The following is a 16,289-nucleotide window of genomic DNA, read 5'->3' on the forward strand; positions in this document are numbered from 1 at the left end:
TTTAAGTCTTCTCCGCGGCGCGGAGCCGCGATGTCTCCGGCAGCTGCGGCGGCTGGAAGAGGCGACCGGCGGCGGCTGATAGCGAGTGTCAGGGACGGTCGGGCTCGGGGCTGGGGCTGCGGAGGGCCGGCAGGGGCGGCGCTGCTCGGGCTGTCGCTGCTCGGCCTCGTGCTGTACCTGGTGCCGGCGGCGGCTGCGCTGGCCTGGCTAGCTGTGGGGGCTACCGCGGCCTGGTGGGGACTGAGCCGCGAGCCCCGAAGTTCGCGCGCCTTCTCCTCGCTCGTTCGGAACGCGCGCCGTCAGCGAACACTGCTCGCCTCGCCCCCGGCCAAGTCGGCAGTAAACGGAAATCTTCTAGAGCCGCGGAGCTTACTCGAAGGACCTGACCCCGCTGAACTGCTCCTCATGGGCAGTTACCTGGGCAAGCCCGGCCCCCCGCAGCCCGCCTCCACCCCGGAGGCCAGGGACGTGCGGGAGAGGCCCGGCCGCCGCCCACCTGCCCGCACCGCGGCGCCAGCTCTATCAGCCCATCCCCACCGCGTTCATACTCACCCCTCCCTCCCCACTCCTCTTCTCCGACCCTCTAGGAGGCCTTCCCACCGGTAAGATGACCCTGATCTTCCCCACACCCTGCTCTCTATCGACAGACTGAATTGAGGACTTGACTTTTAAAGCCGATTTTCTTTTTCATTAAGTCAAAGTGGATTCTGTGTCGTTTTGTCCTCTTAAACACTTTAATGTTTGTCAGCCGTCTCCTGCTCGCCCCCTTTACCCTTTGGAATGAGGTGTGATGCCACAGCTGTTCCTTTCTTTCCAGTTCTTAAAACGGAATTTTCATACAGTATAGATTTAGTAGAGTACTGGATGAACCATTAAATAAATATTCCTTCTTCTGGGGGAGATAGCTTTATCTTTCGAGTGTAATCATATGTTTTGTTAGGTTTTTTGGTTTTTGTTTTTTTGGATCACTAAGAGAAATTCTGTGGTTAGCCAAGCTCAAAGAGCTGTTCCTAGGAAAAAACTCTGATAAAACTTGATACGTGAAGATGATTTCATTTAGTCTAAATAGCTGAATAATTCAAGAGAATACAAAAATTTGGTGAAAATACTAGATTCTTGAAAAGTACACTTAGGAGTTCCTGTCATGGCTCAGAGGTTAACAAACCCAGCTGGTATCCATAAGGATGCAGGTTCGATCCCTGACCTCGCTCAATGAGTTAAGGATCTGGCATTGCTGTGAGCTGTGGTGTAGATTGAAGACATGGCTCCGATCTGGCTCTGAACCTGTGTTGCTGTGGCGTGGCCTGGCAGCTCGGTTTCAGCCCCTAGCCTGGGAACCTCTGTATGTCTTGGGTGGGACCCTTAAAAAAAAAAGACAAAAAGAAAAAGTAGACTTAGTTGAGAAGATGATTTTTGTGTTAAAAATGTATACATTTGGGGGGTATGATACCAATAACTTAGCATAAAAAATTGAAAAGATTGAAGCATTCTTGAAAAGTTTTTCCCTAACACACACTTTTCTTCCGTTGTAGTTTACTTGTGTGGACAAGGTTTTCAGTTTCCCTCTCAAATTGTTGAAGTCCATTGTAGGGACAGCTGTTAAGCAGCTGTCACTTTCTGCCTTTAGATGAAATGAGGAAAGTTGCCAAAAAATACTGTGTGTTGCTTGGGAACAGATTTAAGCTCTCTGTGACATATCTGAAACCACGTGGTTTTTCAGTCATTTCAATTTTCTGACCTTCCTTTAAGCTTATTTGGTATCTCCCATCCTCACAGGGATTGTGGGACTTTATCACATCGGTTTGTAATAACACCTCGAAGAAGATATCCAATCCAGCAGGCCCAATATTCCTTGCTGGGGGTACTTCCCACCGTGTGCTGGAATGGTTGCCACAAGAAGACTGTGCTATCCGCTCGCAATTCCAAAATGGTGTGCAGCCCAGTGACAGTGAGGATTGCTCCCCCGGATAGCAAATTGATTCGTTCCCCTCTGTGAGTACTGTCATTGGAAGAATAGACTCCTGTTTGTATCCACTTTATTATTCTGTGGTTATTCCTTTGACAAAGGAGAAGAGGAAGTGGCTGCAGATTTGAATGAGAAATCTCAAGTTCTAGTAGTTCAATCATCTTTTTATTTAGTTTGCCTTAGGCTGTAGCTTTAATTGCTAAGAGTAATTTCTGTGAATGTATGAATTATACTTTTGCTTGTTGGTTGGCTTCTGATGTCCACTAATTGAAGTCTCTGCTGTTTGGCTTGGTAATTAAAATATCTTAATGTTAGAATTTTGTCTTTCATTGTAGACCAGAGCAGGTTATCAGCTCAACACTGTCCTCACCATCAACTAGTGCCCCAGACCCATGTGCGAAGGAGACTGTGCTGAGTGCCCTCAAAGAGAGGAAGAAAAGGACAGTGGAGGAAGAAGACCAAATATTTGCTGATGGCCAGGAAAATAAAAGAAGGTAACAGGCCCAGCAGAGTAATAAACAGGCCTCTTACTTTAGCTCCCAGGATTTGCTGAGTTATAGATCACTCTACAAAATATATAGAGGCCTTGTCCAGTTTGTGACCCGTCATAGGTCCTCTTCTTTGGCTTTCTTGGACGAGCTTGGGAACAAGGACTTTAATGCTGTTCATTCCCTGAGGTAACATGTTGGATAAATGGTGTAATACATCTTTGTCATAAGTACTAGGGATAAGCTAACAGCTGTTAGCTATGTTAGACTCATACTTTTGATAAAGAGTTGTTACATTTTATTTTTGAAGGGAATGCTTAAAGTCTTTTCTTCACAATCCTGTGTTGGTTAATTATTTGGATAACCACCAGTTTCAGTGTTGTGATTGTGCCGAGGGGAATGTTTGGCAAAGAAAAGTGAAAACTAGAGTATGGTAGATTTAACAGTAATGAAAGTAAAACCAATTTCATTATTTGGCTTTGGATAACTTCGTGAGAATGGAGTAAACAGTCTGTTTCCTAAGTATAGAAAGAGAGGAGATAGGAAATTCCCTTGTGATGCAGGGGGTTAAGGATCCAGCATTTTCACTGAAGAGGCTTGGGTTGCTGTTGTGGTGCAGGTTTGGTTCTTGGCTTGGGAACTTCCGTAACCAAAAAAAAAGAAGGAAGAGAGGAGATAGAAATCACTAATTGGGATGCATAATTGCTTGTGGCTTTCATCAGTTAAGGATTTCAGTCATTTTTGAATTCAATAAATTGAATGCCTCTATGTGCCAGAGCCTATTCCAGGTAGAGCTGAGAGAGCTTTAAATAAGACAAAGTCCTAGAGTTCCCAGTGTGGCTCAGCAGTTAATGAACCCAACTAGCATCCACGAGGATGCAGGTTTGATCCCTGGCCTCGCTCAGTGAGTTAAGGATCCAGCATTGCCGTGAGCTGTGGTGTAGGTCGCAGGCATGGCTCAGATCCTTCGTTGCTGTGGCTCTGGTGTCATCCAGCGGGTACAGCTCCAATTTAACCCCTAGCCTGGGAACCTCCTATGTGCCATGGGAGCGGCCCTAGAAAGACAAAAAAAAGAGAGAGAGAGACAAAGTCCTCTTGATACTTACTTGAAGGAGAGAAACCAAATTTAAAAAAAAATGCAATTTAAAAGGTAATTATAGATTATAAGTATATAGAGATAAAAGCAGTGATATAACAGAAGGTAATGAGAAGGGGGCTTCTTTATATATAAGATGAGCAAAAAAAATGCTCTGTGAGAAGACACCGGACCCCACACTTAAAATCATTAGCCTCCTTACCTAGACCAGAATGTTCATATCCTACAGATTCAAAATTCATCAGCTTTGATAGCTTAAATGACAAAATGGAGTAGGGAACTGTTCATCAGTGCACGTGTATTGATGTAGCAGGAAGATCAGGTAATGATGACTAGAGATACGATTCACAGGTAAGCAATTTGAGCTGATGTCCACTTCCTAAGCAGAAGTGGTGGGGGTGGGGAAGTATGGAGGTGGGAGAAGAAATAATATTTTATGGTTCTGGTAGGTTTCTCATATTCTCTGGGGCAGTAAATTTTCTTGACCCTAGGGAGCCTGTAACAGGGTTCTGTGTTGTCTTTCCCATTATTGGAATAAGCAGTGATTATGTGTCCCATGCATAGGCCCTTGTATGTGATACATGTGAAGCTTTTCTTTAACAGACTTGCCATATTAACCTGTAGAACACTATACAACGTGTGGGGTGATCGCTAAAGTGTTGTTTTTGTTTTTAATTTGGGGGTGGAAGGATGTTAAATTTGTGATTCTGTTGCTTTGGAGAAGTTAGCAGATAATTAATACACCTGAATAGTTCAGAAGGTCTTGGAAGTATTTTCATACTTTCTTTATTGCCCAGCCAAATACCCAATCTTAACATAAATTTACTGTTTGGAATCTTTGAAATTGAAATATCCTTTTCCTTGTCAAGCATGGAACCTATGATCCATAGAAATAAGATCCCAAGAATATGGGAATATGATTTAAGGGGAAAAAAGTAACTTCATTTAATTGAGAGTTTTTGATTTGTCATAGGCGCCACGACAGCAGTGGGAGTGGACATTCAGCATTTGAGCCGCTGGTGGCCAATGGAGTCCCTGCCTCTTTTGTGCCTAAGTAAGTGGGAATCCCTGGATGAGATACAGACTGTTTGGGGAAAGGGCCTTATCGTTTATTGTCCTGTAGATTTTCTTCCTTGCTTTTTGCATTGCTTTATTAAGCTAAGATTCAAATCTTTGAAATCAGAGAGGAACATTTTGAGTAACTTGGCACAATAGCTATCTTCTAATTCCTTTTAACATTTTTTAATTAATATGAGTAAAACACACTAAGGTGAAGAGGGTTTATAACAACTATATATAAACAGAAAGATCACAAGGTTTGTGCAGCGGATAGTATGTTACGGCTGTATTTGGGTTTAAATACATTTGAGGAAGAATCAGATGAGAGGGAAAGTGCCTCAGAAATATGTGTGTAAAGCCTGGGGTGACTTAAGCTTAATTTGAGTCAGCAATGTGACATGGCTGCTGCAAAAGCTAATGTGTTCCAAGTCTATGCTGGTAGAAGAACAAGATTCAGATGAGGCTGGTAAGCGGTAGTCCTGCTTTCCTTAGTTCTACTCGGATTGTCCACGGAGTGCGTTTGGTTCTGTGTGCTGTACTATGAGAGTGGATGTACGCCAACTGAAAGTTATTCCAATTGAAGCAGCTAAGATCTGATGGGGTGGTGGTGGTGGGTAATGCAGTTTTGAATTTGTATAAATACTAGGCCAGACGGGGAAAATCTCGAGGGAAGTAAAGGAAATTTGGATAATAGTCTCAAAAAAACTAAAAGACTCTGACATGAAAGAAGAAAAACAGCCCGCTTACTTTGGCTCCAAATAGTATCCATGGGTGAGAGGAAATACACTTTCATCCAGTTTAAGAGTAAACTTGTCCATGGTTGGGTATCATAACAGGTTGGATAAACTATTCTATGGAAAAGATGTGTAGGGAATTCTGCTTCACTTGGAAGCTTAGAAAAAATGGTTGGTTCCTATTAACTCTGATTTTTTAAACAGTTTTATTGAGATATAATTGATGTATAATAATAATTGGAGTTCCCGTCATGGAGCAGCAGAAACAAATCCAACTAGGAACCATGAGGTTGTGGGTTCGATCCCTGGCCTTGCTCAGTGGGTTAAGGATCCATCATTGTGTAGGTCACAGACACAGCTCGGATCCCGTGTTGCTGTGGCTCTGGCGTAGGCCGGTGGCTACAGCTCCAATTAGACTTCTAGCCTGGGAACCTCCATATGCTGCAGGTGCGGCCCTAAAAGGACAAAAAGACAAAAGTAAATAAGTAATTTTTTAAAAATAATAATAAATTGCTTGTTTAGTCCAATTTGGTGTTCCCGTCGTAGCTCAGCAGAAACAAATCCGACTAGTATTATCCGTAAGAATTCAGGTTTGATCCCTGGCCTTGCTCGGTGGGTTAAGAATCCATCATTGTCATGAGCTGTGGTGTAGGTCACACATGCCACTCGGATCCCAAGTTGCTGTGGCTGTGGTGTAGGCCATTGGCTGCATCTCTGATTGGACCCCTAGCGTGGGAACCACCATATGCCATGACATATAGTCCTAAAAAGAACAAAAAGAGAAAATAAAGTGTACAGTTTGATAAGTTTTGACATGCATACACTTGTGAAACCATCACTACAGCCAAGATGATATAAACATCACTTCCAGAACTTTCTGTGCCCCTTAGTAATACCTCCCTCCATCCTGCCCCATCCCCAGGCATCCACTGATCCTGTTTTCTGTCACCGCAGATTAGTGTGCATTTTCCAGAATACTGTATCAGTGGAATCGTTTGATTTTTAAAATATGTTATTTTCCCTTCCAGACTGTCAGATAAGTTTAGCCAAATTGTTAATAATAGAATTAAGAGCATTATTCTTTTTTATTGTCTATAAGAAAGATTTTGTGTCCATGGTGAAGCCTTAAAAGAATGCCTTGAGACGTTCCTGCTGTGGTGCCATGGGATAGGGATCCAGCATTGATGTAGCTGTGGTGTAGGTTGCAGCTGCAGCTTGGCTTTGATCCCTGGCCCAGGAAATTCCCTATGCAGCCAGTACAGCTGAAGAAGATTAAGAAAAGAGAAGAAGACTGTTTTCAATAATGCATCTAACTATCTTTTTCCCTTTTTATTAGGCCTGGGTCTCTGAAGAGAGGTCTCAATTCCCAGAGCTCAGATGACCACTTAAATAAGAGATCGCGCACCTCTTCTCTGAGCTCCTTGACAAGCACATACACAGGCGGCATCCCCAGCTCCAGCCGCAATGCCATTACCAGTTCTTACAGTTCTACTCGAGGTCTCTCTCAGGTACATTTTCCTTGTGCTGTTGGAGAAATGGGTTCTAAGCATTAGTCAATTAATCAGCCAGTGTTTACTGCCCACCTTCTATCTGTCAGATATTGGGATTACCTCTAAGCTAACAGAAGATACAAACCCTGAGTAATAACCAAAGGTCAGTGGAACAGAATAGTGAGCCCCAAAAGTGAAGCAGTCGCATGTGGAAACCTAATATAAAACAGAGCCGTTATTGCAAATAAGTGGGCAAAAGACGAATAATTCAATAAATACTAATTTATTCAAGTAAATAGTAATTTAATCAAAAAGTAGATATTATTATTTTAGTATTTTTTTTTATCTTTTTAGGGCCACACCTTCAGCATGTGGAAGTTCCCAGGCTAGGGGTCAAATCAGAGCTGTGGCCGCTGGCCCATGCCACAGTCACAGCAACACCAGATCCAAGCCACATATGCACCTACACCACAGCTCAAGGCAACACTAGATCCTTAACCCACAGAACAAGGCCAGGGATTGAACCTGGGTCCTCATGGATACTAGTCAGATTCGTTTCCGCTGAGCCATGATGGGAACTCGTCAAAAGGTAGATTGAGTCTAGATTGCATTGGATCATAAAAGAAACTTATCCTATAGGCATTGAGAATTTAATAAAAGGTTTTTTTGTTTTGTTTTGGGTTGTTTTTTTTTTTTTGGTCTTTTTTAGGGCCGCACCTGCAGCATATGGAGGTTCGCAGGCTAGGGGTCTAATCAGAGCTGTAGCTGCAGGCCTGCACCACAACCACAGCAATGCCAGATCCGAGCTGCGTCTGTGACCTACACCACAGTTTATGGCAATGCCAGACCCTTAACCCATGGATCAAGGCCAGGGATTGAACCCTCAACCTCATGGTTCCTAGTCAGATTCATTTCCGCTGCGCCACGACAGGAACTCCTAATGAAAGTTTTTAAAGTAAGATGTGGTCATGATTCTTTTTTTTTAGAAAGAGGATGTAATATAACCTAGGGAATAGAGCAGACTCTGCCACCTGATGGATGTGGGTTCCACATCTTGGTTCTGATGCTTTATAATTGCTCTGGGACATTGGGCAGTAAATCACTTAAACTCTCTCATTTCTAAAGGCTTACTGCAAAGACTGAGGGCAGTATTTGAAAAGTACCCATTACAGTGCCTGTTAATAAGTGGATACCCAAAATATAATAGCTAGGAAGATAAAGCATGTGAAGAGGAAGGTTTTGAAGAAGAGAAAAATTTAATCCAGAAGCCCCTTAGAGTGGAACAAAGGAAAGATGCAGGCCCAAGCCAGGGCAATCCTAGGAATGCATAGAGGATAAAATCATAACATTTTATTTGAGTGCTTATTTATTCTGTGCTAGGCCCTCTGCTCACTTAGCCTTTCACATACATTTCCTCATTTAATCATCACAATAGGCCTATTAAAATGCACTCACCCCTATTTTAAGACTCTTTATATCAATTTCAAATGTACACAAAAAGAAATATCATAATGAACTTCTATGTAGCTTTAATAATTAATAGCATCTTGTCAGTCATGTTCCATCAACCGCCTCTCCTCCTGCCCTGTATGTTTCTGCTCTTATTTTTTAAAGTAAATTACATATGCATCATTTCAACTATAGACACTTCAGTATATTTTTTAACTTTTTTTTTTTTAACGTTAGTAGCACTCCATATTCAAATTGCTCTTATTACCTCAAACTGTCATTACAGTTACTTTATTTGAATCAGGGACCCAAAATCAATTCATTACATTTGGTTCATATATTTCTTTGGCTCTTTTAATCTGTGATAGTATTACTACTCTTTTTGTTCTTTAGGATTTCCCAGATTCTGGTTTAAGTTTGCATTGTCATGGTGTCTTTTCAACTTGTACTCACTTTCCTCTGTTCCCTATAAATGGGTAGTTGAGTCCCGAGCTTGATTTGATTCAAATTTAATTAATTTGGCAGCGTACTGCATAGTTGGTACTGTGTACTTCAAATTGCATCACATCAGGAGCACCTGGTACTAATATTGATCACTGGGTTATTGTCACTATGATCTTTTCATTTCCATTTCCCTGTGAGTTTTTTTTCTTTTTTGTCTTTTTAGGCCTACACCTGTGGCATATGGAGGTTCCCAGGCTAGGGGTCAAATCTGAGCTATAGCCACAGCCATAGCAACACAGGATCCAAGCCGTGTCTGTGACCTACACCACAGCTCACGGCAATGCCGGATCGTTAACCCACTGAGCGAGGCCAGGGATCAAACCTGCGTCCTCATGGGTCCTAATCCAGTTCGTTAACCACTGAGCCACGACGGGAACTCTGTTTCCCTGTGAGTTTTTCGTCTGATGATTTTAACAACCCCACTTATCATCTTTGCCTGGGTGCATTGTTTTAGTAGGTTGCAAAATGGTGATATTATAACTCTCTTATTCCCTCTGCATTTATTAACTGAAATTTTACATGGAGGAACATGCCCTGCCTATAGGAATAACAGGCTAAGCAGGCATTGATGCCATAGCTAACTCCAAAGGTGGCCAATAAGGTTTTTGCTATTATTACCTTTATGAACTTCTGTATTTTTATAAACATTTCATGACCTTCAGTACATTATTATTGTTCTTTTCTATGTGCTAACTTCTCCAACTTTGGCCAGTAGGAGCCTTTTCAAATCGACTCCTGTATCCTTTTAATTTGGCACCAGTAGTCTTTTTGTTTTTGGGGTTTTTTAAAGTTTTTTAAATTTTTTTTTTAGGGCCACACCTACAGCATATGGAGGTTCCCAGGCTAGGGGTCCAGTCGGAGCTGTAGCCACTGGCCTATACCACAGCCACAGCAACACAGGATCCAAGCCACGTCTGCAATCTACACCACAGCTCATGGCAACGGCAGATCCTTAAACCAAGCGAGACCAGGGATCAGATGCTAGTCAGATTCGTTTCCTCTGAGCCATGACAGGAACTCCATGGAACCAGTAGTCTTTGATAGATAATGTCATTGCTTTTTTTTTCTCCTCCCTCTCCAAAAAATCCATCTTGTGTATTTCCAGTCCAAACTGAAGTTGGCTATTTCTTTAAGTAGCCTTGGTTTCTTTCAGTTGGAAATGATATTTAGAGACTATAATCTGGATTTTAGTAGAGTTGAGATAACATGTCCTCCAGAAAAAGGACTCTGTCATTAGTTCATACTAATATTTCAAATACAGCTTTAGGATTGTATTCTTACAAAAATGTTGGCACCTAATTAATTTGATTGCTCTTAGTACACAAAGTTTAGAATAACCATATCAATATTATTAACAGTAAGACTTATGAAATCAGCTTAAGAATTATTTGTGGTTCATTTTCTCATTAGTATACATTTCTTTGTGGATACTGGGAATATGCAATCAAAATAATGTGTTTTAAGTGATATGAACTAATTGTTTTCAGTTGGTTACACCACCGTCTTGGTATACAGTAAGGTTCATTTATTCATTGTTTTAAGAATTTCTGTGGTTTTCTTCTTGATACACAGATGAGCCTTGAACAGTATGGCACCAACCCCCACACAGTCGAAAATTCATGTCTAACTTCACGATTGGACATGTATCCTCTGTAGTCATGATTCCCTATCTGCAGATTCAACCAACCAGGAATCCTGTGCTTCCATAGTACATATTTATTGAAAAAAATCTGCCATATAAGTACAGTTCAGACCCTTGTTTTTCAAGGATCAACTGCAGTTTGTTTTTAACTTTGTAAAATACTTATATTCTTCTGCAAAGAACATCTAATAAAAAAAGATACACTCAGAGAAGTCCAGTTTCCATCTCAGACCCTCCTCATCATTTTTTTTTTTTTCTGTCTTTTTGCCATTTCTTGGGCAGCTCCCTCAGCATATGGAGGTTCCCAGGCTAGGGGTCTAATTGGAGCCGTAGCCACCGGCCTACGCCAGAGCCACAGTAACGCGGGATCCCAGCCTCGTCTGCAACCTACACCACAGCTCACGGCAACACCAGATCGTTAACCCACTGAGCAAGGGCAAGGATCAAACCCACAACCTCATGGTTCCTAGTCGGATTCGTTAACCACTGCGCCACGACGGGAACTCCCTCATCATTTTTAATACTCCATCCATCCACTGTTTTTTCCCCAAACTCATGCAAATCAGTGTCTTTGTAACCCCCTATTTTCTAGCATTTAGGTTAGATTTGAGCCTCCACAGCAGTTATATATATAGAAATTCATCATTTTTTTTCTTTTTAACAGCTATATTGTTACTTTTGTCTGCTATTGATAAACATTTGGTTGTTTCAGTCTTCTGCTGTTGTAGATAGTGCTGCAAATAATACTTTATTTCATATGTCATTTCATACTTTTAGCCATTATACTTCTGTGATGGGTTCTTAATAGATTCCTGGGATAAAGCTTAAATGCATGTGTAATTTTGCTATACATTGAATTCCCTTTGTTAGAGTATTTTCCATTTCGCATTTCTGTTGGCTTTGTATGAGTGATCATTTCTCTAATTTCTGTCTAACAAACAGGTTGTGCTAGCTTTGGATTTTTATAATTTGACAGATGAGTAGTATTTAATTTGTGTCTCTTATGATTGAGTTTGAGCAGCTTTTCATATATTAGAGAAACATTCTAAATGAACTAGATTAAAATGTAGAGTAGAAAGCATAAAAATAAATGTTTGCTAAAACAGGCTTCTCATGCAGTGCTGGTGGGAACATCAGATGGTACTCTTTTCCTCGAGGGCCATGCGGTGGTGGTGGTCAGCATTGGAGATGTACATACCCTTTGATCCAGCAGGTGTACTTTTAGGAATTAATCCTACACATAGACATGTACAAGGATGATGATTGTAGCAGTTTTTAATAGCAGAAGCTTGGAAACAATGTGTATACCTTCTTAGAAGGCTGGTTGAATAACTCCGATTATTTCCATAAGTTAAAGTACTGTGTAACAAAATGAATAAGGTAGTTTAATAGGCAACTAATGTGAATAACCTCAAAATGTATTTAAAAAGCATGGTGCAGAACTGTGTGTATAGTGTCCTCTATTCATGATGCTGCTTTCTTTAATCTTTTGATGTGCATAGGATAATTCTCACAGGATATATTAGAAATCGGTAATAACTATTCAGATAGCGTGGAAGCCTTTTACTGTATACGCGTTGGGATTTGTAATATATACTACAATATTACCTTTCCTAATATCAAAAAAAAAAAAAATTAAGTATGGATGACTGTTAAGTAGAAATTCCTGTCCTGGCTCTCTCAGTCTTCGTCTCATTGGTACCTATTGTAAACATTCCTATTGTGTATGCAGACAGATAATACACAGGCTTCTGGTCTGTTTTACAAAAATCATAGCATAGCATATGTGGTTTTTCTGCATCTTTTTTATTATTTATTTATTTATTTATTTATTTATTTATTTTGCTTTTTAGGGCCACACTGGTGGCATGTGGCGTTTCCCAGGCTAGGGGTCGAATCAGAGCTGTAGCCATTGGTCTACACCGCAGCCACAGCAACTCGGGATCTGAGCCACGTCTGCGACCTTCACCGCAGTTCACAGCAACACTGGATCCTTAACCCCCTGAGCCAGGCCAGGGATCAAACCTTCGTCCTCATGGACGCTATTTAGGTTCATTAACCAATGAGCCATGATGGGAACTCTTCTCAGTTATTATTGAATAATCTATATACTTGAGGTTTTTTTGTTGTTTTGCTTTTTTAGCAGACATAGGTGAAGGTCGGAGGCTCTAACAGTGACTGGAAGCTCTGAGTCATAGTATCTTCCTCCAGAGAGGTCATTTTTTGCCTCTGGGGTAGGGCAGATGACCTCTGTACAGTTGGAATTGACTTGATTCTGAATTGGTTGCCAGTTCTTGTGAGGGCTAGTGTCTCTCCGACTTGCCCGGTACCCTACTGCACAGCCTTTGGAATTCCAGCTGAAAGCCAGCGGTGCGCGTTAGGGCCCTTCTCCTTTGGAAACCACTGAATTCTGTCCCGTGTGTGTCTCCCCAGCCTGATGGGACTGCCCGAAGCTTTTCTCAGCCTCTCAACTGCAGCTTTTACTTTCAGACCGGGCGGTCACATTGCTGCTCCTCTCTGCCTGTCGCCACAGTGTCTCACTGCCTTAGTAGCTCTCCATAGCTTCCCAACAGATGTGTTTCATATTTTCCTCAGCATTTTCTGTTTGTCCTCCACAGTGAGGTTGATCTAAAACAACCTAGTCCTTATTCAGTATCTTGTAATATCCTGTTAGGGGAAAGAATCTGAAAAAGAATCTGTCTGTAAGTAGTTGCTAGCTGCCTGTTCATGTGTGATATTTGAATTATGATAGATTCTTGGAAGTAAAATTGCTAGAACAAATAGCACAGTGCATCACTACTTTCTGTTTTGATCATAATTACCTTTGAAGTGGTCCACATATCAGTTATTTTAAATTATTAGGATAACGAGGAAGTCTTTGGAAGGAGAGATGAGAGTAATATAAAGATTTTTACGTTGAAGCTTCTTGAAAGAAATGTGTGCTGCAGTCATACTCAGTAGTCAATGGAGATGACAGCCCTTCTGTTTTGAAGGCTAGGATCACCTTTGGCACTTTGTTGAAAATGCAGGATATGAGGCCTAAGCAGTCATTGTTTTTTCAAATGGCTGACCTTCTTTGTCATTTACCTGAGTATAATATAAAAAAAAAAAGTGTTAGTGATTTCAACTTTTTTCTCAAGCTCATTCTGAGCCTTGGGTTTCCTGATTTTTTAGTCTTAGGGAACTGTTCTACTGTTTTACCACCTGTCTTTGATTTAAATTTGTTTTTTTCCGTATAGAAAATTTTACTAAACATTGTTATTTCCCCATTTGTGCTTATATAATGCACCTTTGCTGAGTAAGAAATCACTAGAAGCGTCTCAGTAGGAAAAATGTCTTAACGTCTTTGAAAATAGGCCAAAGACAGTGAAACTCTTTGCAGAGTGCTTGCTCTTTTGCAGTTACTTTGCTGGTAGCCCGGCCCCTCTACCGAGGGAGGCAGAGATGGAAACAGACTTTCTTTGCTCGCTGGGGACTCCACTTTGTGACAGGAAGATGTATGGATAATTATCCTACAAACTACTGCTAATGTTGCAAAAGTGGTAAATGTCTTGATAGTATATTTTTTAAAGGTAATAAAGTAAAACTGAAAATTCAGTGAGAGCAAAACTAAATTAGTTTACTGGCTTCTCTTCATTACGACAGTTTCTTAACTTACTTGTATCCATAGACAAGAGCAGACTTGCCTGCACATCATAGCTCTAAACTGTTCCGGAATGTGACAGCCCAAAAGTACCTTCATTCCTTCTACATCTATTAGTTAGCATTCCATGACTTTTTCAGAATTTTTCTCCTATAATTATGTTGGCCACTGACCTTTTCAGGAGCCTTTCTCCACAAATAAATACTTCTTTAGTTACTTAAAAGGAGATGTTTTATGCAGTGTAGAATAGAGCCACAGAGTCACTTTGAAGATGAGATGAGAAACTGTCCACGGGGGTCAGTCATGTTACTTCTGTTTGACTTTTAGCTGTGGAAGAGGAGTGGTCCTAGTTCATCTCCCTTCTCCAGCCCCGCTTCATCCCGCTCCCAGACTCCAGAGAGGCCAGCAAAGAAAATAAGGTAATCCATTGTTATTTGCTGTGTGGCTTCATGAAAGGTCAGAAGAGGAGGGACATTTACTTGGCTCTTAGGCTTTCTGCAACTCTGATTTGGAGGATCAAAGAAACTAACATTTAGAGGAGAGCAAAGTGCCCACCTCAACCGCTCTCATCTCTCACCGTTCTCCCGTGCTGGCTGTAGAGGCCCTGGCGCTCCTCGCCACACTGCAGTGTGAGTGACTGGGGTGCAGGGGTAGAGGCCTCGCAGGACAGAGTGAACAGAGCGGATGATGTCGGCAGGCTGCATGTTCTCGACTCCCGCTGACCCTCTAGTACCTGCAGTCAAGTTGAACATCACTCTGTTGGGGGTCAGACCTGTGAGCAGAGCTTTGAGGAACTTGGTGGGTTGTAAGTAAGATTTGGAAGATGATTGATTTGTGCTTATTTTAAGACGAAGGTTTTTCTTGGCTTCCATGAACTGCCTCCCTTCATTTCTGTGGGCATTTTCTCTTATTTTTGTCCTGGCCTCCTGAGATCTTAAATCTATCCTGGTTATTCTGGACTGTGTCCAGTTGGCAGGTAAGCAGGTCCCAGACGTTATCCTGTACTTTTCGTCAGCAAGCCTTTCTAAACTTAATTCTGTCTTTCCCTCCTACAGAGAAGAGGAACTTTCTCATCATTCTAGCTCTTCCACGCCATTGGTAACAGACAAGGAGTCCCAGGGAGAGAAGGGTAAGTGGCGTGCCCGGGAGCAGCTTTTGGTGGCGTAAGTGTTGAGCGTTGCCGTGTCAGAGACCTGCTGGGAACAGAGGTGGGAGTTCCTGTCCTTTAGCGGTTTATAGTCGTGTAAGGGAGCAGGGTGACGTTTACAAATCCAGCATGACGTGGTGACAGCAGCTGCAGATTAGCTCAGGGTGAGGTGTCTGTGAGCAGGCCAGGTAAGTTGTGTCCAGTGTACAGTTGTATCCATGCATTTGGAGCAGTTCTCCCTTTACATCCTCTCGACTATTAGAGATAATCTTGCAGACACCGTCCAAGCGCCCACATCGTGAAAGGTAGAGTCTGTCAGAGATAGCAGTGAACGTTCAATGCTAAAACCAGGGGATAGACAAACCTATCCATTTCTGGCAGAAAGGAGGCAGAAAACAAGTCCATATTTCTTTCTTTAGTTGCAGATACAACCACATGGAAGAAACAGAACTCATGGAATTCCCCATCGACACCTGGCAGCTCAGGGCAGCGGAAACGAAAGGTTCAGCTGCTGCCGTCCCGGCGAGGGGACCAGCTGACCTTGGTATGGTCTTGTCTGTCTACCTCTGCCGCCCAGCTCAGCTCTGTCTTAGGAAGGCTAAATACGGCAGCTTTCCAGTTTCTTCCGATGGACTTGACTTCTTTTTCTCTTTGGTAGCCTCCACCTCCCCAGCTTGGTTATTCAATCACTGCTGAAGACTTAGACTTGGAAAAGAAAGCTTCGTTACAATGGTTCAACAAGATCTTGGAGGATAAGACTGGTGAGGAATATAGATCAGATTCACACTCCAGAGAGGGTTTGTTTCTCGGATGGGAAATCCATTTGGGTCCTCAGTGTGAAATCTGGAGAACAGTGAGCACTGGGATTCAGGAGAAGCTTTCTCTTGTTTGTCTTTTTAGGGCCGTACCTGCGGCATGTGGAGGTTCCCAGGCTAGGCGTCTAATTGGAGCAGCAGCTGCCGTCCTACGCCAGAGCCACAGCAACGCCAGATCTGAGCCGCATCTATGACCTACACCACAGCTCACGGCAATGCGGGATCCTTAACCCACTGAGCAAAAGCAGGGCCAGGG

General features: G+C 42.2%; 1 protein-coding gene across 2 annotated transcripts in view; it reads left to right on the forward strand.

Moving 5' to 3' along the window:
* The window catches only part of POM121C (POM121 transmembrane nucleoporin C), a 22,924-nt gene continuing 6,635 nt past the window's right edge, over positions 1-16,289 (forward strand). Inside the window, exons 1-9 of one of the 2 annotated variants that reach the window (XM_047779841.1) lie at positions 1-602; positions 1,777-1,992; positions 2,302-2,460; positions 4,524-4,604; positions 6,680-6,851; positions 14,399-14,490; positions 15,127-15,200; positions 15,638-15,762; positions 15,877-15,979. In XM_047779841.1, coding sequence (XP_047635797.1) covers positions 31-602; positions 1,777-1,992; positions 2,302-2,460; positions 4,524-4,604; positions 6,680-6,851; positions 14,399-14,490; positions 15,127-15,200; positions 15,638-15,762; positions 15,877-15,979 — 1,594 coding nt within the window. In that variant the 5' untranslated portion in view covers positions 1-30. The remainder of the gene's footprint in view (positions 603-1,776; positions 1,993-2,301; positions 2,461-4,523; positions 4,605-6,679; positions 6,852-14,398; positions 14,491-15,126; positions 15,201-15,637; positions 15,763-15,876; positions 15,980-16,289) is intronic. The other variant, XM_047779842.1, reaches the window with a different exon arrangement.

Source organism: Phacochoerus africanus, chromosome 5 (assembly GCF_016906955.1).
Source record: "Phacochoerus africanus isolate WHEZ1 chromosome 5, ROS_Pafr_v1, whole genome shotgun sequence".
Classification (NCBI taxonomy): Eukaryota; Metazoa; Chordata; class Mammalia; order Artiodactyla; family Suidae; genus Phacochoerus; species Phacochoerus africanus.